The sequence below is a fragment of the Anomaloglossus baeobatrachus genome, chromosome 2 (genome assembly GCF_048569485.1).
Source record: "Anomaloglossus baeobatrachus isolate aAnoBae1 chromosome 2, aAnoBae1.hap1, whole genome shotgun sequence".
NCBI lineage: Eukaryota > Metazoa > Chordata > Amphibia > Anura > Aromobatidae > Anomaloglossus > Anomaloglossus baeobatrachus.
In genome coordinates, this window is record NC_134354.1 from 232,544,000 (window position 1) to 232,565,615 (window position 21,616).

Sequence of the window (21,616 nt, forward strand, 5' to 3'; positions counted from 1 at the left end):
ACTCATCTCCGCAGCATAAATTGACATGCTGAGGCTCAGGAAGCTGCGCCACAGGTCGGTTTATGCTGCGGAGAAAAGAAGCCCAGTGGGCATGAGATTTCTAAAAATCCTTCCACTGTGCTTCTACTGCACAATGCAGCGCTATGGATGCAGGGAAAACACTTTGCGCCCATAACGCTGCAAACCCTGATTGTGGGCACATAGCCTAAAATGCTACAATGGATGAATGGATAGATGTCAAACATATATAACGTCCCACCCCCCTGGATATTCTAAGCTGGCGCCCTTTAGTGCCTTTCATGTGGCACTAAAGGGTGCCTAGCCTTGTATTTAGCCCCCCAAAAAATTAATAATTAAAATAAACGACGTGGGGTCCCCCCTATTTTTGATAGCCAGCTAGGGTAAAGCAGACAGCTGTAGCCTGCAAACCACAGCTGACAGCTTCACCTTAGCTGGTGATCAATTTGGAGGGCTCCCCAGGCGTTTTTTTAAAAAAAAAAAAAAAAAAAAAAAAAAAAAAAAGTGGGGTCCCCCCCAAATTAGATCACCAGCCAAGGTGAAGCGGACAGCTGGGGTCTGGTATTCTCAGGGTGAGAAGAGCCATGGTTATTGGACTCTTCCCAGCCTAAAAATAGCAGGCCGCAGCCGCCCCAGAAGTGGCGCATCCATTAGATGCGCCAATCCTGGCGCTTCGCTCCAGCTCATCCCGCGCCCTGGTGCGGTGGCAAACGGAGTAATATACGGGGTTGATACCAGCTGTAATGTCACCTGGCATCAAGCCCTGGGGTTAGTGATGTCACGGCATCTAAACAGATACCAGACATCACTAACCCAGTCAAGTAATAGAAAAAAATAAAGACAAAAAAAAAATTTGAAAAAAAAAAAAAAAACTCCCCGAAACATTCCTCTTTCACCAATTTATTGAAAATAAATAAATTTCGGTCGCTGTAATCCATTTTGGAGGTCCCTCGGCAACTCTGGACCTTCTAGAATATGGGGGACACGTTCAGGGAACGTATCCCCCATTTTCTGGAAGAGCAAGCTCTCCATGAGCAGTGTGGGTGCAGTAATCTGAGAATACTGCACTCACACTGCCCCGGTCCAACTTAGGGCAGAGTGACCTGCAGTAACCTCATTCCAGAATATGAGGGGCACGCTCACAGAACGTACCCCCCATGTTCTGGAACAGCAGTCTCTCCATGTGAGGAGTGTGGCTGCAGATCACTGCACTCACTCTCCCCCGGTCCACAGTGGAGCAGCCTGTGCAGCAGCGACGTCAGCGTCCCTGACCGGGGGACCTGGGGACGACTTTTCTGCCGCATGTGACGCAAACTTGCATGCTCGGCGGGGGGGGGGGGGGGGGGGGGGGGGGGGAGGGGGAGCTGCGGTAAACCAGAGGGCTCCGGTGGACCGGAGGAGGGGTCAGGGGGGAGGACATTTCCCTCCGATCTGAAATGTTTGATCATTTCAGATCGGAGGGAAATGACTGCAGACCCGGCGCCGGCGGCAGTTTTCTGTGCGCTTCGGCGCCATTTTGGATGTCCGGTGGGGGTAGGGGTGGGGGTGGGGGTGGGGGGACTCTCCGGTACCGGGGGCTTTGGGGGCACTAGGGGTTTAGATTTCTTTCTCATCTGACATGTTTGATCATGTCAGATGAAAAAGAAATCAGTTTTACCGGCCATTTTTTTTTTTCATGTGTTCACATTATCGGGGTCCAAAAAAAACACCCCGATTCATAATCTTGGGGGTCTCAGCTACCTCCGGTAGCTGAAACCCCCGAGATTTTTCGTCACTGTGGGGGGGGGGGGGGGGCGCTACAAGCTTTTTACGGCCTGACGTCTCAAGACGTCGGAACAGAATAAGTACCCTGTTTTTCCGACGTCTTGAGTCGTTAGGCCATCGCTATGGGGTTAAAGGGAACCAAACATCAGGATTTTTCATGTATAAAGGTGCTGTCAGTGCAGTACTGGCACTATCAGGCACAGTGTGTACATAATTAGGGTGCAGCTCGGGTGTTTAGTCAGTGAAATCCAACTTTATAAAGTTTGAAAATTCGTGCACTTTTTGATTGACGTGTGCCGGAGTTGGCAAAATACTAAGTACAGCGGGCTTCAGAAACATGGCGCCGGAGATAAGCGCTATGCGCAGGTGCCATCTCCGGCGCCATGTTTCTGAAGAGAGAAATTTATATACGGCCAGTGAGAGGGAGGAACAGGCCGCAGGGGGGGGAGGGGGGGGGATAAACGTCCATAACACGCCCGGACATTAGGAGAGAGGTGCACACGTCAATCAAAAAGTGCACGAATTTTCAAACTTTATAAAGTTGGATTTCACTGCCTAAACACCCGAGCTGCCCCCTGATGGTATGTACAGCCTGTGCCTGATAGTGCTAGTACTGCACTGGCTGCACCCTATACATGAAAATCCTGATGTTTGGTTCCCTTTAAATGAGGGGGGGGGGGGGGGGGGACTTTTTTGAATTTACCAAATGGCTGCAAAGAAAGTGAAAAATTTAAAAGGGTCTGAATGTTTTCCGCACCCACAGTAAAATATATATTTTGGATTGAGATATACAGTATATTTTCTATTCCCCCCTTCCCCTTACTTTTTTACTCAATCCCTCTATGAGGCTAACTTATATTATTCTGATCACTGGTGTGATGCATGGAAAATAGACACGCATTACACCTGCCAGGGTTACACTTCCAGAATGCCTCTTAGACCATGATCTTGGCATGGTCTAACAGGCCACACTAGCTAGCAAACCCAGAGGTCATGATTTAACCTCGGGTTGCCACAGTAACAATCAACAGCCCACAATTAAGTGACGGGGTGCCGATCAGGCAGGAGAGGGAGTTCAGTTATCAGGTTTCCTTTAAGAATGGAACTTTCACCTATCTTATTATGTTAAACCGGTCCCATCATAGAACAGTTTGTATTTTTACATTTTTCATCTTGGTTGTGGAGATTAACAAAATTTTTTAAGAAAGACTAGTGGTGTAGTTCAAGATTTTTCGCTGGGGGTGGTCACCTTTTCCCCTGCATAACGCTGACCAGGCAAGAGTCATTCTTTGGGACTAGTTGGGGGAATGGTTGCAAAGCAGTCAGTCCTCCATGACTTGGACAGTTTAACGTGCCAAAACTGGTGTAAAATACTCTTTAAATTCATATGTAAAAAAAAGTTTATATTTCATATTATACTCTGTTACTTACTCATTTCTTTGTAGAGGCCCCAGCTAATACCAGACAGCAATGCCAAAGTCACCAGGTCTCCAAGGCTGGCAGCAATAGGTGTGGCCACATTGTCAGGATTAATACCAAGCTTTTTAGAACCAATAATTACCCCAATCATTACAAGACCTACAAAAGAACACATCAATACTTTTATTATCATCAAGTGTGCATAATAGACAGGCCAAAATATATATTTTGTTATTTTGGTTAAAGGATCACCAGGAAACATGTGAACATTCCCCCATAGGAAACACAGGAGTGCTCACCCAGGATGAGAGAAGCAATGAATGCTGTAGAGACACTGCTCGCACACAACAGCACAGCATGTTCCATAAGGAAATGGCCATCTGGGATCCAGCCAAAAATAACTGCTGCAATAGAAGCCAGGAAGCCAACAACCGTTGCTTGTACCTAAGAGAAGGAAAAAAATGCAATAGCATAAGACCGTATTTATGTCCATACTGAAAGAGCACTACAAAGCAAATCATACTGACTATGATACTGATTTAACCCTCTTCATGCCAGTGTCAGTTTTCACCTTCCGGACTGGCCAAAATTTTTCAAATTTGACTAGTTTCACTTTACATGGAAAACGCTGGAATTTGTGAAATTGTACTTAATTTTTCAAAACTTGAATTTTTATGTTTTCAACCAGTTAACCATTTTATGTGGTAGGACTAAATAACTATTAAGACTTTTGATCATGCGCACTACACGAATTTGAAGCCTGGACGCATACACGCGGGTTCATAGTGTGCATGACTGAAAGTCCGGGATCAGGCCTAAGGCTGGACTCACACTAACTTATGAAAAGAAAAAAAAAAAATGTCCCATTCTCATCCAGGAGAGTAGGACCATTTTCTCACTTTTCACCCATGTGCAATCTGTTTTTTTCTCAGCAGCTATTAGTGGACTTACAGGACCATTTACAGTGGTCTCTGCTACATGATAGAATTGTACACATGAAAACGGATGTCACCTGACGCTGCGCATTCATTAACATGTTAGCACATCCACAGGGATGTGCTTATGTGCTAAGGGGGCCGACTAGCCAGGGGAACTAACATCCTTATGACTAGTCGCTGGCCTCATTAGCATATCATATGGGATCTTTAGAAATTGTTTTGCTAAAGATGCTTTATCTACCTACTATAGGCTGTGACAGTTAGGCATAAATTAGCAATATGCACCCAGAACTGCTTATGATTATGGGTGCATATTGCACCCGACAGGTTCACTTTAATGCTCCTTTGTTTTTTGTTTTAAAAAAGCGAAGATGTTGCAATTGTAGTTGTATTAATCACTGGTTATGGAATAAATTAGTTTTGAATGCAAAATTAAATTCTTTAACCCCATTCACGACCATGGACGGATATATCAGTCATGGAGCGTGTCCCGTTAAGCCCCGCCCCCTGCCGCGGGCAGGCGGCGGTCAGCACACATATCAGCTGTTTTCAACAGCTGACATGTGTGCCTGCATGTTGCGAGTGGAATCGCTTCCACTCGCAATATTTAACCCCTTAAATCTCGCTGCCAAAGTCTGGCAGCAAGATCTATATGCGCGCCGTCATGTTTTTCACTTACCGCCGCCCCCACCGGAAGTCACGTGACTTTCGGTGGTTGCCATCGTAGCACAGGGTCATGTGATGACGCCTGCAGCTATGAAGTTTCACTTTCGTTTTCCCTTGGCCGCGAGCAGAGAGAAACAGAAAGTGACTGAATCTGCTGTTTACAGCTGTATAGCTGTGATCAGCAGATAGATAAGAGCGATCGGATTGCTGATCGCTTTAGCCCCTAGGGGGACTAGTAAAATTTAAAAAAAAACAAAAAAAAAAAAAAAAAATAAAAGTTCAAATCACCCCCCTTTCCCCCATTGAAAATTAAAGGGTTAAAAAATAAAAATACACATATTTGGTATCGCCGCGTCAGAAATGCCCGATCAAAATATAAAATCAATTAATCTGATTGGTAAACGGCGTAGTGGCAAAAAAAATTCCAAACTCCAAAATTACGTTTTTTGGTCGCCGCAAGTTTTACGCAAAATGCAATAACAGGCGATCAAAACGTAGCATCTGCGCAAAAATGGTACCATTCGAAACGTCAGCTCGAGACGCAAAAAATAAGCCGTCACTGAGCCATAGATCCCAAAAAAATGAGAACGCTATGTGTTTCGGAAAATGGCGCAAAACTTGCGCCACTTTTATTGGACAATCTTGTGAATTTTTTTAACCCTTTAGATAAAAGTAAACCTATACATATTTGGTGTCTACAAACTCGCACCGACCTCAGGCATCATACCCACACATCAGTTTTACCATATAGTGAACACCGTGAATTAAACATCCCAAACACTATTGTGCCATCACACTTTTTTTTGCAGTTTTCCAGTACACCATATGGTAAAACTTATGGTTTCATTTAAAAAGTACAACTTGTCCTGCAAAAAACAAGCTCTCATATGGCAAGATTAACGGAAAAAAAAAAAAAAAAAAAAAGAAGTTACGGCTCTCGGAAGAAGGGGAGCAAAAAACAAAAACGGAAAGTGCCCCAGAGCTGAAGGGATTGATTTAGTTTTTAATTCTATTTTGACTCAAACACTGAGGGCTTCCATCTTGGATTTGCAATGTATAACGATAGTTACGCACCGCAAATACGGCAGTCCCTGTGCATACAGATAATAGTCTGCCTTCAATCCCATCTCCTACACAGTGGCTGCTCCCTGCTGTGACCTGGACTCATCTGCTGAGCTGTCCAGCTCACAGCTCTGGGAGGAGACCACCGCCATCCTTATGAAGCCCACAGCGTATACTGTGCCCTTCACTTTCCCCCAGTCACCGCTAGTCAAGCGGTGACAGGAGGCGTTGCCGAGACACCGGGCTGACCGGAGTAGCTGCTGGAAGCAGAGGTCCAGGAAAGAGGTGAGTAGATGCAGCAGGGCAGTGATCACAGGGGACATTAGCTGCTTTCACCAGTAGCTCCTCCTGTCACTGTACTCCACGCGGTGACAGGAGGAGCTGCCAAGACACCAGGTTCACAATAACAGGTGCTGGGAGCGGAGGTCCTGGAATGGGGTGCGTAGCGGTGGCGGGGAGCGTTGATCGCAGCCTAACATCTATAGTACAATGCCTGGCTGCAGATCAACGCTCCCCGCTGCGTTTAAGGCCTATTTCACATCAGTGAAAAACGTCTTTTCACACGGGTTAAAAACACGTATGTCCCTCCGTGTGCAATGATTCACGGCACAGCGTTGGTTAGCCATATGCTATCCGTGATCAGTGATCCGTGATAGCACATTGAGTTAAATTCACCTGTCCCCGCTCCTGCTGTCCGTGGTGCTTAACTCTCCGACTCTGCTGTGTTTCATGTTGCCGCCGACCCCGCTGCAGCTACTTCTGGGTCAGCTGTTCCGTGCATAAATTAATATGCATGAGAATAAGTAACTGGGCTGGAAGGAGGAGGCAGTAAAGGCCGGAGAAGGCGAGTATATAAAGCTTTTTATTTTAAATGCCCGTGTTTTTCTGGTACGAGTTTCACGGACCACACCATAGTGTGGTCCGTGGGACATCAGTGATACCAAAAAAAAAAAAAAAAAAACGGACATGTCTCTGTGCGGAAATAACGGACACACGTGTACGCCGCATGGAGACACTGTCAGTGAAAATTCACTGATGTGAGCATAGACTCATTGATAATGGGTCTGCGTATGTCAGTGATTCTGGTACATATAAAAACTAGCACATACGTACCAGAATCACTGACGTGTGAAAGGCCTAAAGCAAAGCAGAGAAATCATGCTAATGTGCAATGAACACTAACAAAGTTCTGCAATATCATTGCACACTGATATAGCAGAGCTGTGTACTATATGGAGCACTATATTAAGGGGCACAGTATACAGCGACGTACTATACCAGCAGTTTTCGGGGGGGGGGGGGGGTGACACATCAGACACCTGTTAGATTACAACTGCAGTAAAAGTGGGTGGAATCTAGGCTAGTTGTACACTAGGATTTCAGCAGCTGCTCCCCTAGTGTTTAAGAGTGGAACATATCAAGCTTTTAAAATGTTTTATATATTTTGCTCAATTAAAAAACAAAAACATTAAAAACATTAATACTTTACATTTTTTCAGTTACTGAAAAAACAAGATTTAAAGGGAAGGTGCCATCAAATTTTAAACTGCCAAAATCAAGAGTATAACTAAAAACACCTTAAAAATGTGTTAAAATAGTCCAGCAAAGCCTACCTGTATTAGTGCCATATTGCCAACAATCATTGACCACTTTTCTTTGGCAGTTTCCATTTGTCCAATATTGGCCTAAAATATAAAATTTAAAAAAAAAAAAAATTATTGAATATCTATAGCCATGCCATTGTTGACACAAATGTTGTATTCAATGTGAGTCAACACTTTACAGTTGAAGTGCAAAAGGAGTATACTAGTAAAGCTAAATACATTTTTTCAGTCTGTTAACACTCATATGGCCAATCTTTCTTTTAATTAATTTATAGACTACAACCATGGAAAGAAATGCATCATAAATTATCAGTAAAGTGGACCATTGTCAATTGTTTTGTTCCAACCCCAATCATTAACTTCTAATTCTAGGTTCTCAAAAAGATTTTTTATTTCTTCTCTCTGCACTTTAAATATTCAGGCAGAGTTTGCATCCAGTACTAAATGCATAAGGCTGGGTGCCATTAAAAAGTGACTGTCTGAACAGTCATTCTGTGGTGACAAAGTACAGGCACTTGGGCATTGTGACAGGGCCAGGCATTTAAGTTACCCTTCCCACCTGCTTGTTTTCCCTATCTCTACCCTTCACTGGCTCTGTGACCAGCAGGTGGGAAAGTGTTTTTAAATGATGGGCCCCGCCATGATGCAGGAGCGCATGTACGTTGAACCCCTTAAAAAAGGGACTACCACCACAAAATGACTGTACAGACCAATTACAGGCACCCGATGCATCATGGAGTGGCCAAACATTAAGTGCACCCTCCCACCTGCCTCTCTCTCAATCTATATGAGGCAGAGCTCCGGTGTCTCCTCCCATCAAAGAACCCCAGTAGTGATGAGCAAATAGTAACTATTTATGTACGGATTAATTTGTAAAGAATCCTAAAGTACTATTCCGGAATTCGTTACAAATAACGAACCTAATGCAAGTCAATGGGGAACACGAGCATTATACTTGACGTGACAAATACTGGAAGAGTACTTGGTATTCGGTAAGCATCATCTGAACACGAATAGTTACTATTCGCCGATCTCTAAATCTCATCAGTAACCGTTGCCATCTCCTATCTCCGTAATGGGAAAGTCTTCACTGAATCCAGATTTTACCTCAGAATTGGGAATGTTGATAATGACCGATCAATTCTGGCAGAGAAAGAAGCAGATTTCCATGATAAGAAATATTACAAAGTTGCTTATTATCATGTGCACTATTGATTTATGAAATAAAAACAAACGACGGTTACGATTCAAAGCAGTATTCTCAAGTTTGGAAGCATGAGATAGGGGTTAATGTTCCAATCGTGTGGGGGAGGGGGAAACTATTGGGACCCCCAGCGATTTAAATTTTGGGCTCTAAAGAGCCCTATGTGAATGTAGTGGTGGTTGATCAGGTTCATAAACGCTCCATCCATTCTTAGTGCTCTGCAGGCCTTTGGCATTCCCATAAAGCCAGTTTGAGACGTCCGTGTTTAATCAGGTACCAGTCACACGCATGGTTATGGTCATGTGTGTGTCACACATGTGACATCCGTATTTGCATATGTGACTGGTACCGGAAAAAAAAAAAAAAAAAAAAACAAACAACCACTAGTCTGAAATAAAAAGATTTTTCATACTTACCTGCTTTCTTCGGCTCTGCTGCCTCCCGCTCATGACTGGCGCTCATTATATTCATAGATTATTCACCGCACTCAGGACCTGGAAACCGGAGTATCGCGGGGACAACGCTGGGTACAGCATCGCTGAGGACAGGCAAGTATTCTGCAAGCACAGTGATATCCAGGTGGTCATCGGAGTTCCCAATGAACTCTGATGACCCACGCGCTACAGCTTCATCAGAGTTAATTCGGAACTGTGATGAGTCCCCGCGATGCTTCGGATTCCAGCTTCTCAACACACACACACACACACAGGAACTAAAGTCCCCAGCGCTGCTCCAGCTTCCAGCTCCTCACTCCAGTGAATATTCAGCAAGTATAATGAGTGGGGGTCAGGAGTGTGAGGCAGCAGAGCCAGAATCGCTGTAGAGAGGCAAATATAGAACATATTTTTATTACAAAAGACCCGTGTTTACTCTGGTACTTGTCACACGGATCACATCCGTGAGAGGTCACACGGTCCGTGTGAAAACACAGCCATGTGAGTAACAGCAAATACAGCAAACAACATGGGTATGTGTGGCATCCGTGTTTAAATCGGATGTCACACGTACCTGAAACACGGACGTCTGAAACCAGCCTATGGATGAATGGCGTGGTGATTAATTTTACTGACCACCTCTGTATTCACAAGGTGCTCTTCAGAGACCTGGTGGGCCAGTGACGGGACCTCAATGATGGAGAAGTTATCCCCTTTAAAAAGGCAACATTTGCAGTACCAGAGAGATACCAAACTTGACCCACACCCAAAGTTTGCAAAGCCTATGGTAACTTAAAGCATAAGAAGCTCAATAGGAATAAATAAGAAGGAAAAAACATAGGGCAATTAAAAAAGGAGCATGAGCAGGAAAGGCTTACTGAGATTGAGAACATAATTGTCAGAAGTCCAGATCATCAGTAAATTGTGTTGTGACCTGAAGCTCTTCATTAAGACTAATAGGCCATCTAGGATTTAAGACATTTTACCATGCTGTGTTGTAATAATTTGACTTTCTAAAAAGGTTCCAGGTTACCTTGTCCTCTTAAGGGACAGCGTGACCTGGTCACCATTTGTACCTTTCCCACACGTCAATTCTCCTGCCAAGGTGTAAACATTACATTATAGTGTGGGCATTTCTTCATTGTCAACACCAAGTCATAGGAGTCACCATTAGTGAACAGCTGGAGACATCCAATTAACCTTTAAAACAAATCCCTCATTCTCCTGGTCAAAACCAAGGAATGAGGTTGTGTTGGGATTACTGTTACAACATGTACAGACATACCAACTTTATAACCACATTTCCTGACAATGTATACTTTACAGCATTACAATACATAGGGTCCCACCAGCAGCATTAAGTGCCAGATGCATGGAACAGGATGTAGTGCAGCCGGCATCACAGCTGCAACAGCAATTGTCTTCAGTTTTAAAAAGAATCCAGAATAACCGCTGTGGTCACAGCCCAGCCCGAGATATCATGGGTTAAAAGGAGGTTGTCCCAATTTTTTAAAAAAAATTCTGTAAAGCAATATGGGCATGTGTAGAGTATAGTTGTATTAATGATTCGGTCTAATGTTATAGATGTGGGTTGTGATTTCACTGATGCTAGTTATACAAGGTCACATGATCTTCAGCAAAACTGTACTAGCTAGTATACACAACATCACCACTGACATTAGAACTTCAGCACTGCCTATAAACAAAGACTGTCTATGCATGAAACACGATTATTATCCTGCAATGCAAAAAAAGGGTTGATCTGCACACTCAGTTCGGGTAGCGGAAGATAGTTGGTGATTGAGCAGTCTCTGCATCCAGAACAAGAAATGGTGGAGGGATCGCGGTCAGCCTACAAAGATGAGCAATGGGCTGCATGATCGAGTCGTTTATCCGGGGTTCTGAGAAGAAGTGATTTAGTGAGGGATGGGGCATGATAGGAAGGCTCTACTGCAGGAAGAGGCTGTACACAGAGGGAAATTAGTGGAGTGGTATACTGCAGGAGGCGGATGTAGAAGGGCCGAGAGGAACGATGTACTGCAGCAGGCTGAGGAGCAACATACTGCAGGAGGAGCAGTGTACTGCAGGATGGTGCCATATATACAACGTGTGCAGCATTATTAGGAAAGTTGTATTTTAGAGGTTTGTTTTTTGTTTTTTTTTTATTATTATTAATCAACAACTACCGTATTTTTCAAACCATAAGACGCGCTTTTTTCCCCCAATGTTGGGCGAAAGTGGGGGGGTGCATCTTATGGTCACACTATAGGGCTGCGGCCGGGAAGGAGGGTGCTGCGGTGGAGTGGGTCATTGGCGGCACGAGCAGGCTGTGGCAGCGCCTGCCGTGACCACGTGGGCCCGCTCATTACATATGCGCGCCCATCACCTCTCAGCGCTGAATATCAAAGCCTAATATTTTTGGAAGTTGCACTGGTGGGTTTTTTTTTTAGATTTGGCTATCTTAGGAGGACATCTGTTTGTGCAGGTAACCATTACTGTGTAGAATTATTAGGCAACTTAATAAAAACTAAATATATTCCCATCTCACTTGTTTATTTCTAAATTTTGTGCAGTTATATTGGTTTACCTGGTGAAAATAAACATTTGACATGCAAAAACAAACCCCCCAAACATTAGACCAATATAGCCACCTTTCTTTATGATGACACTCAACAGCCTACCATCCATAGATTCTGTCAGTTGCTTGATCTGTTTACGATCAACATTGCGTGCAGCAGCTACCACAGCCTCTCAGACACTGTTCCGAGAGGTGTACTGTTTTTCCCCTCCCTGTAGATCTCACATTTTTTGGAGGGACTACAGGTTCTCTATGGGGTTCAGATCAGGTGTACAAGAGGCCATGTCATTTTTTTTTTTCTTTTTTTATCTTTTAGACCTTTACTGGCCACCATGCTGTGGAGTAGTTCGATGCATGTGATGGAGCATTGTCATGCATGAAAATCATGGGGTTTTTTTTGTTTGTTTTTTTTTTTTAACGATATTGACTTTTCCTGTACCACTGATTGAAGAAGTTGTCTTCCAGAAACTGGCAGTAGGTCTGGGAGTTGACAATCACTCCATCCTCAACCCAAAAAGGTCCCACAAGTTCATCTTTGATGATACCAGCCCATACCAGTACCCCACCTCCCCCTTGCTGGCGTCTGAGTCGGAGTGGAGCTCTCTACCCTTTACTGATCCAGCCTCTGGCCCATCCATCTGGCCAATCAAGAGTCACTTATTTCATCAGTCCATAAAACCTTTGAAAAATCAGTCTTAAGATATTTATTGGCCCAGTTCTTTACGTTTTCGCTTATGTTTCTTGTTCAAAGGTGGTAGTTTTTCAGCCTTCCTTACCTTGGGCATGTCCCCGAGTATGGCACACCTTGTGCTTTTGGATACTCCAGTAACGTTGCAGCTCTGAAATATGACCAAACTGGTAGCAAATGGCATCTTGGCATCTTCACGCTTGATTTTCCTCAATTCATGGGCAGTTATTTTGCGCTTTTGCCCAACACGCTTCTTGCGACCCTGTTGGCTATTGGCATGAAACGCTTGATTGTTCGGTGATCACGCATCAAAAGTTTGTCAAATTTCAAGACTACTGCATCCCTCTACAAGACATCTCACAATTTTGGACTTTGCAGAGCTTGTCAAATTTCTATTCAGACCCACTTTGCCAAAGGATAGGAAGTTGCCTAATAATTAAGCACACCTTATATAGGGTGTTGATGTCATTACACCTCCCCCCTCCTCATTACAGAGATGCACATCACCTGATTTACTTAATTGGTAGTTGGCCCTCAAGCCTATACAGCTTGGAGTAGGACAACATGTATAAAAAGTATCATGTGATCAAAATACTCATTTGCCTAATAACTCTGCACACAGTGTAGATGGGCAGTGTACTAGCAGAGGATGCCATAAAAGAGAGGCCAAGATAAGCCATGTAATGCAGGAAGGGCGATTTCCAGGAGGTGAAGAGTAGTAACTCAGCAAGGAAGACAAAAGGCTGTATTCCGAGAATCACACAGCAGTAAAATGGTGCAGATGTGAGGAGAAATCACTGCTACACTGGCTCTGACAACAGGTTTTGTTTTTACATTTTTGTGTGGATCTAGCGAAAAAAAAAGCAAAAAAACAAAACCAAAAAGCACACCTTTAGGCCTAAGCCACACGGCATGAAAATCGGAGCGACTGGAATGCGATAAAATATTGCATACCACTCGGACCAATATTAACCTAATATTAGCCCTAATCAGACCGAGAAAACTGTCGCAACATGCTGCGGGTGCAATGCGATCCTGGTTTCTCTCGCACCCATTTAAGTCTATGGGGGCGAGAAAATAAATAAATAAATAATTCGCACTGCACTTTCATTACACCAGTGTAAGGCTAGTTTCACACTTGCGCTATTTTGACGCAAACGGAATCCGTCACTAATGTAGTACAGTTCATTTATTTACAGTGGAAGCGCGTTACTATGGCGCGTGTGTGTGTCATGCAGTACCCGCTTGTGTCCACATGATGTCGCGCTTCCACTGTAAATAAATGAACTGTACTACATTACTGACGGATTCCGTTTGAGTCAAAATTGCGCAAGTGTGAGTGGGTCCTCATGAGTGCGCAAAGCGAGAATGGCAATAGCTGGAAACGGAGGAGAGAGGGAGACAAATTCCTCTTTCTCCTCCTCAGCACTGGCCCTCCCCCCGCAGCCGAGGTCCGATTGCATGATTGAACCTCAGTCGCAGTGACACTCGCATTAAACTCGGCTCCCACTGTGCTGCCAGCGAGAGCCGAGTGTCATGAGAGGATCGCAGTCGTCCCCGTGTGGCCCCGGCCTTAGTCTACGTAATCACAATGAGTATTGGTGAGTTTTTGATGTTGCAGATTTTACTTATTAGTTTACATGTGTATGTTTTTTTTATTGTGCTTTTTGACACTGCAGTTTGTGTTTTCTTTTCTGGCACATTTTCAATACAGCTGCTTTGTTTTTAATACTTGCTGGTATTTTTTTGTTGCTTTGACAAAACTATATTGGCTCGTCATGTCTAGGTAGCTTGCCTTTTTCCTTTTAGTGCCATTCCACAGCAGAAACTGTGGATTTTTCACATCTACTGGAATTCTATAGGGAAAATCTGCACGTAACACACAGCATACTAGCAAGAAGAAAAAAAAAAACCCTGCGGGCATGAGAGATTTTTGTAAATCTCATCCACTTTGCTGCAACTGTAAGACGCAGTGTTTTTTGCAGAATGACAAGTATGTGGCATCTAAAAAAATAGTCCAAAAAAAAAAAATCATTGTGAGAACGTAAAATGGACTTGTCAGCACAGAATGACTGTTCAAACCAAGAACAGGTGCTCGTCCATCATGGCGGGCCCAAATACTTAAGTGCACCTTCCCATCTGCTCGTTTTCCCATCTATCTCCACCTTTTGACGGCTCTGGCTTATTAAAGCCAACAAAGGATGGATATAGATTGAAAACAAGCAGGTGGCAAGGTGCACTTAAAGTGTTCGGCCTCGCCAAGAGGTATTGAGCGCCTGTTCTTAGTTTGAACAGTCATTCTGTGCTGAAAAGTCGCTTTAACGTTAAAAGGGAGAGTCAGGAGTGACAGCTGCAGACCCTCAAATTGACCTGTGATCTCAGACTCCGTGGCAGCTTCTCATTTTGAAGCAGAGATTGCCTGGATCAGCAGTGTGGCTGAGATATGGCCAGTTGCAGCCAGGACAAGTCTCATACGTGCTGGGCTACAGAGATGCTATACTCCAAGGATGTACCACACAATCCTGGTAGGGAAAGAATTATGATACCTGGATATTTTTTTTTTCCTTCTGTCTCAAGGTGAAAGACAATGCACCAGTCCCACACTTCGTGTCAGGAGGAAAATACAAAACACTCCAAGGTCCAGCATTATATAGTCAATCATCTGACGAAACATTTGTTTTAGCTCTTCGATACTATGCCAGATCAGGAAGCTATAGAGAATACTCACCGCAGTTGAGAGGCGCGATGCCAGAGTCATTTCCAGATTCCCTTTAAGGCCAAGAAGAGCCGGCACCAAGATGAACACTTCTGTAACGTTTGTAAAGACGTCCCAGTGCTGAAAATACAGGCAAAAAAAAAAAAAAAGAAAAAAGTTTGGTAATCTTATTGGAAAATCAAACTGTTCAAACTTCATTTTCTGATAATGCAACAGGGCTCAATTCTCTTACAAACAAAAGGCCCTGACACACACACACACACACACACACACACACACACACACACACACACACACACACACTTCCCAGCGATCCCGACAACGATACGACCTCATAAGGATCGCTGGTGAGATGTCACACAGTCAGACCTTGCCAACGACGTAGTAACAATGAGCGACCTGTATAATGATCAAACAGCGATGTGTTCTGCCCAGCAGGATATCACCTTTGAAAGAAATGGTCCGGACCATTCGGCAACAACTAGAGATCTCACAGCAGGGGCCTGATCGCTGGTAGGTGTCACACATAACGAGATCACAGGCAAGATCGTTGCTACGTCACAGAAACTGACTCAGCAACTCGTTAGCGATCTCGCTATGTATGACGGGGCCTAAACATATAAAATACCTGAACAGAAGCAATCTAAAAGTCATTAAGCTATAAAACAAAATGATAGAAGCCAGAGCAAAAAAGGTAAAACTACAAAATAATGAATTTATGGTTATCGGGTTTGTCATTGTAGATCTTTTGTTAGACTGAAATTTGCTTATTTACAGATAAGCAAATTACAGAACTGATTGTTCTTGACTCTTCTCCTATAAAGCCTTGTATGCAACACAGAATTTGTAGATCTCTACATATTGTATGTGCTTTCATCATAGCAACTGTTGGAAACATGTTAAGGCTAGGTTCGCACACTGCGTCTTTTTGACGCTGCGTTTTTGGCCGCTAAAAACGCACCTGCGTCGAAAAAAAACGCATCAAAAAAACGCATGCGTTTTTACCGCAATTTGGTGCGTTTTTGATCTCTGCGTTTTGCTGCGTTTTTCCAATGCATTGCATGGGGGGAAAACGCAGAAAAACGCAGGAAAGAACTGACATGTCCATTTTTTTTTTTTTAACTCAAAAACGCAGGTAAAAAAAAAAACAAAAACAGATGTGTGCGGACAGCAAAAATGAAAACTCATAGACTTTGCTGGGGAAGCAAAGTCCTGCAGTTTTAAGGCCAAAAACGCACCCGAAAAACGCGCAAAAACGCAGCAAAAAACGCACTGTGCGCATATAGCCTAACTCTCCAAGTAGACCCCACCAAAATTGTATGCATTAAATAAATTAAAAAAAAAAAGAAAATATATATATATTATATATATATATATATATATATATATATATATATATATATATATATATATATATATATATATATATATATATATATATATATATATATATATATATATATATATATATATATATATATATATATATATATATATACACACATATACACACACACACACACACACGTATACATATACATATACATATACACATATATACACACACGAAAAAAGTTTGGGCACCCCTATTAATGTGAACCTTTTTTCTTTATATAAAAATTTGGGGTTTTGCAACAGCTATTTCAGTTTCATTTATCTAATAACTGATGGACTGAGTAATATTTCTGAATTGAAATGAGGTTTATTGTACTAACAGAAAATGTGCAATCCGCATTTAAACAAAATTTGACAGGTGCAAAAGTATGGGCACCTCAATATAAAAGTGACATTAATATTTTATAGATCCTCCTTTTGCAAACATAACAGCCTCTGTCGCTTCCTGTAGCTTTTAATGAGTTCCTGGATCCTGGATGAAGGTATATTTGACCATTCCTGTTTACAAAACAATTCCAGTTCAGTTAGGTTTGATGGTCGCCGAGCATGGACAGCACGCTTCAAGTCATCCCACAGATTTTCAATGATATTCAGGTCTGGGGACTGGGATGGCCATTCCAGAACATTGCAATTGTTCCTCTGCATGAATGCCTGAGTAGATTTGGAGCGGTGTTTTGGATCATTGTCTTGCTGAAATATCCATCTCCTGCGTAACTTCAACTTCGTCACTGATTCTTGCACATTGTCAAGAATCTGCCGATACTGAGTTGAATCCATGCGACCCTCAACTTTAACAAGATTCCCGGTGCAGGCATCGGCCACACAGCCCCAAAGCATGATGGAACCTCCACCAAATTTTACTGTGGGTAGCAAGTGCTTTTCTTGGAATGCCGTGTTTTTTTGCCTCCATGCATAATGCCTTTTTGTATGACCAAACAACTCAATCTTTGTTTCATCAGTCTACAGGACCTTCTTCCAAAATGTAACTGGCTTTTCCAAATGTGCTTTTGCATACCTCAGACGACTGTTTGTGGCGTGCTTGCAGAAACGGCTTCTTTCGCATCACTCTCCCATACAGCTTGTCCTTGTGCAAAGTGCGCTGTATTGTTGACCGATGCACATTGACACCATCTGCAGCAAGATGATGCTGCAGGTCTTTGGAGGTGGTCTGTGGATTGTCCTTGACTGTTCTCACCATTCTTCTCTGCCTTTCTGATATTTTTCTTGGCCTGCCACTTCTGGGCGTAACAAGAACTGTACCTGTGTTCTTCCATTTCCTTACTATGTTCCTCACAGTGGAAATTGACAGTTTAAATAGGAGACAACTTTTTGTATCTTTCCCCTGAACAACTATGTTGAATAATCTTTGTTTTCAGATAATTTGAGAGTTGTTTTGAGGAGCCCATGATGCCACTCTTCATAGAAGATTCAAATAGGAGAACAACTTGCAAATGGCCACCTTAAATACCTTTTCTCGTGATTGGATACACCTGCCTATGAAGTTCAAAGCTCAATGAGGTTACAAAACCAATTTAGTGCTTCAGTAAAGCTGGGTTCACACTAAGCGACAACGACGTCGCTGTTACGTGACCATTTTCTGTGACGTAACAGCGACCTTGTAAGTCGCTGTTATGATCGCTGCTTAGCTGTCAAACACAGCAGAAGCAGCGATCATAACGTCGCTGTGCTACATGTGCAGAGAGCAGGGAGCCGCGCTTAGCGCTGGCTCCTTGCTCTCCTAGGTACAGTACACATCGGGTTAATTAACCCGATGTGTACTGCAGCTACATGTCACAGTGCAGAGAGCAGGGAGCCGCGCACACTGCTTAGCGCTGGCTCCTTGCTCTCCTTGCTACAGTACACATCAGGTTAATTACCCGATGTGTACTGCAGCCACATGTGCACAGAGCAGGAGCCAGCACTGGCAGCAAGAGCGGAGGCTGGTAACGAAGGTAAATATCGGGTAACCAGGGAAAGGCCTTCCCTTGGTTACCCGATGTTTACGCTGGTTACAGCTTACCGCAGCTGCCAGACGCCGGCTCCTGCTCCCTGCTCGCTTCATTTCGTCGCTCTCTCGTTGTCACACACAGCGATGTGTGTGTCACAGCGGGAGAGTGACGACCAAAAAATGAAGCTGGACATTCAGCAATGACCGGCGACCTCACAGCAGGGGCCAGGTCGTTGCTGGATGTCACACACAGCGACGGGACGTCGCTGCAACGTCACAGAAAATGGTGACGTAGCAGCGACGTCGTTGTCGCTGTGTGTGACACCAGCTTTAGTCAGTAAAAAGTAGTTAGGAGTGTTCAAATCAAGAAATTGATAAGGGTGCCCATACTTTTGCACCGATCAAATTTTGTTTAAATGCGGATTGCACATTTTCTGTTAGTACAATAAACCTCATTTCAATCCAGAAATATTACTCAGTCCATCAGTTATTAGATATATGAAACTGAAATAGCTGTTGCAAAAACCCAAATTGTTATATAGAAAAAAGGTTAACATTAATAGGGGTGCCCAAACTTTTTCGTATGTATGTATGTATGTATGTATGTATGTATGTATGTATGTATGTATGTATGTATGTATGTATCTATCATGTATTGTACTATATATTAGTACATATTAAGATAATTAAGCTATAACCTGCATAAAGGAGACAAAAAAAAAAAAATCTGGTGAGGGTTCACATTAGTATCTTGCTGGTCAGTAACTCAGATCATCCAGGAACATTGCACACAGTAAATGTACATACCATTCTTACAAAGCCCTCAATTATTTTGCTTTTATGCTTGGAGTTGGCACAGACCTTCTAGATCCTTAAGGCACCCACACACTACTTCCTTGTAAACACTGATGGCTTTTGGGCCAGGGGGTTCAACCATACAATTATAGAGTTCTGCAAACTCCCCTGTACATTAAAAGCCAAAAAAGCGGAGAAATTCAAGAGCAGCTTAGTACTTACACTCCATTAACAATTGCTACATAGCTGCGTGCTTGCATCCCATTTTTATTTCTTATTTTTCAATCTCTGCCATAATTGAAGTCATTTTAGGGAATTTATCAAGACATTTTAGCCAGTATTCTGGAAGAATTAAAGAGTCTGCACCAAAGTTTAGTAATTTTAAAGGAAACCTGCCAATCTGTATCTCCATTTTTTTTTAAGCCACACTGTTGGGTTGTGGTCAACCACAACCCAACAAATTTACTACACATTACGACAAAAATCTAGTTTCTGGCACAGAGAACCCAAGATGTGCATCTTTAGAAATCTGCCTCACCTAAAGGCCCTGTGACACACAGGGATAAATCTTTGGCAGATCTATCTCTGTGTGTGACAGGGCCTTTAACCTTACACCAGCTGGACAGACTTCATTAATTTCCACCACCCCAATTAATACATTTTAATCACTCACTGCCCAAATTTCCATCCTGGACAACAAACAAAGCGATCATGACACAAGCTGAAGAGGACCCTGGAGGATTTACACCACAGCCACGAATCCTACTGGGTCATATGTACTCTATTTGTGAGTCCCAGTACCAAACACGTTGCCATGTGGTACCATTGCCAATCACACATTTATCGGAGATGAAGAAACTGTTAAACCCGCGATGCCGTGAAAAATCAACAAGTTGTGTAAAGATGACCAGGGATTTATTTCTAAGGTTTTGGAGACAGGGAAACCTCCTTCAGGAAAATCAGATGTATCTGTTGATCTTCACAGCAGTGCAGGTTTAACCCTTTCTTCTACAGCTGCAATTGATCCTCCTCCAGGGCCGTGGCAGCTGTCTCCTGTATGCAATTGTTGTGACTGCTCACAACCCTCTATAAAGTGAGCAATTCCAGGAACAATTCCTAATCCTTTATAAGGATAAGACCCTATGGTCTTTCTAGCACATTATCCTCAACCACACATTTATAGAAGGTCATGAATGTCAGAGGTGGTGGGAACCTAAAGGTGGTGTCACACATAGCGACGACGACGACAACGACGTCGCTGCTAAGTCACCATTTTCTGTGACGTAGCAGCAACGTCCCGTCGCTGTGTGTGACATCCACCAACGACCTGGCCCCTGCTGTGAGGTCGCCGGTCGTTGCTGAATGTCCCGCTTCATTTTTTGGACGTTGCTCTCCCGCTGTGAAGCACACATCGCTGTGTGTGACAGCGAGAGAGTGACGAACTGAAGCAAGCAGGCAGCAGGGAGCCGGCGTCTGGCAGTCTGCGGTAAGCTGTAACCTAGGTATATATCGGGTAACCAAGAAGCCCTTTCCTTGGTTACCCGATATTTACCTTAGTTACTAGCATCCGCCACTCTCACTCTAGCCAGAGTACACATTGGGTTAATTACCCGATGTGTAGTCCGGCTACGTATGCAGGGAGCAGGGAGCCAGCGCTAAGCGGTGTGCTCTCACGCTGCCAGTGCCGGCTCCGTGCTCACGTAGCTGGAGTACACATCGGGTAATTAACCCGATGTGTACTCTGGCTAGGAGTGCAGGGAACAGGGAGCCGGCACTGGAAGCGTGAGAGCGGCGGACGCTAGTAACTAAGGTAAATATCGGGTAACCAAGAGAAGTGCTTTCCTTGGTTACCCGATATTTACCTTAGTTACGCTTCCAGGCGTCGCTGCTGGCTGGGGGCTGGTCACTGGTGAGATCTGCCTGTTTGACAGCTCACCAGCAACCATGTAACGACGCAGCAGCGATCCTGATAAGGTCAGAACGCTGGTCGTGATCGCTGCTACGTTGCTATGTGTGACACCACCTTAAGTAACATGTCAGACTTTAAATACTTCACAAAAGGACTATATTCTTTGACAAACAGAATGACCTTTAAAAAAAACAAACAAAAAAAAAAAAACACAAGAAACAATAGGTTGCATTCTATAAGAGAAATTTCTCAGTTTACATTAGGTTTAAGGTGAAAAAATAAAATAATCAATATTAAAATTTTCCACTCACCATTACACTAGGAAGTCAATTCAGGGCCACATACTAATACAGACAAGAAGTGGGTCCACACACATACATATATTATACGTGCACACATCAAACAGTCTAAACTGCCTTCACCAGATTTCTCGTATACAGAATATATTGGCAGTAACCAGCTTTACCCAGCACCAACT

The 21,616-nt window shown here is 43.4% G+C and overlaps 1 protein-coding gene across 2 annotated transcripts in view; it reads right to left on the reverse strand.

The window, feature by feature from the left end:
- Positions 1–21,616, reverse strand: part of SLC41A1 (solute carrier family 41 member 1) — a 90,441-nt gene that overhangs the window by 35,436 nt on the left and 33,389 nt on the right. For both annotated transcript variants that reach the window (XM_075335700.1, XM_075335701.1), the window contains exons 3-6: positions 15,104–15,211; positions 7,481–7,552; positions 3,501–3,645; positions 3,214–3,360 (exon numbers count right to left, since the gene is read on the reverse strand). In XM_075335700.1, coding sequence (XP_075191815.1) covers positions 3,214–3,360; positions 3,501–3,645; positions 7,481–7,552; positions 15,104–15,211 — 472 coding nt within the window. The remainder of the gene's footprint in view (positions 1–3,213; positions 3,361–3,500; positions 3,646–7,480; positions 7,553–15,103; positions 15,212–21,616) is intronic.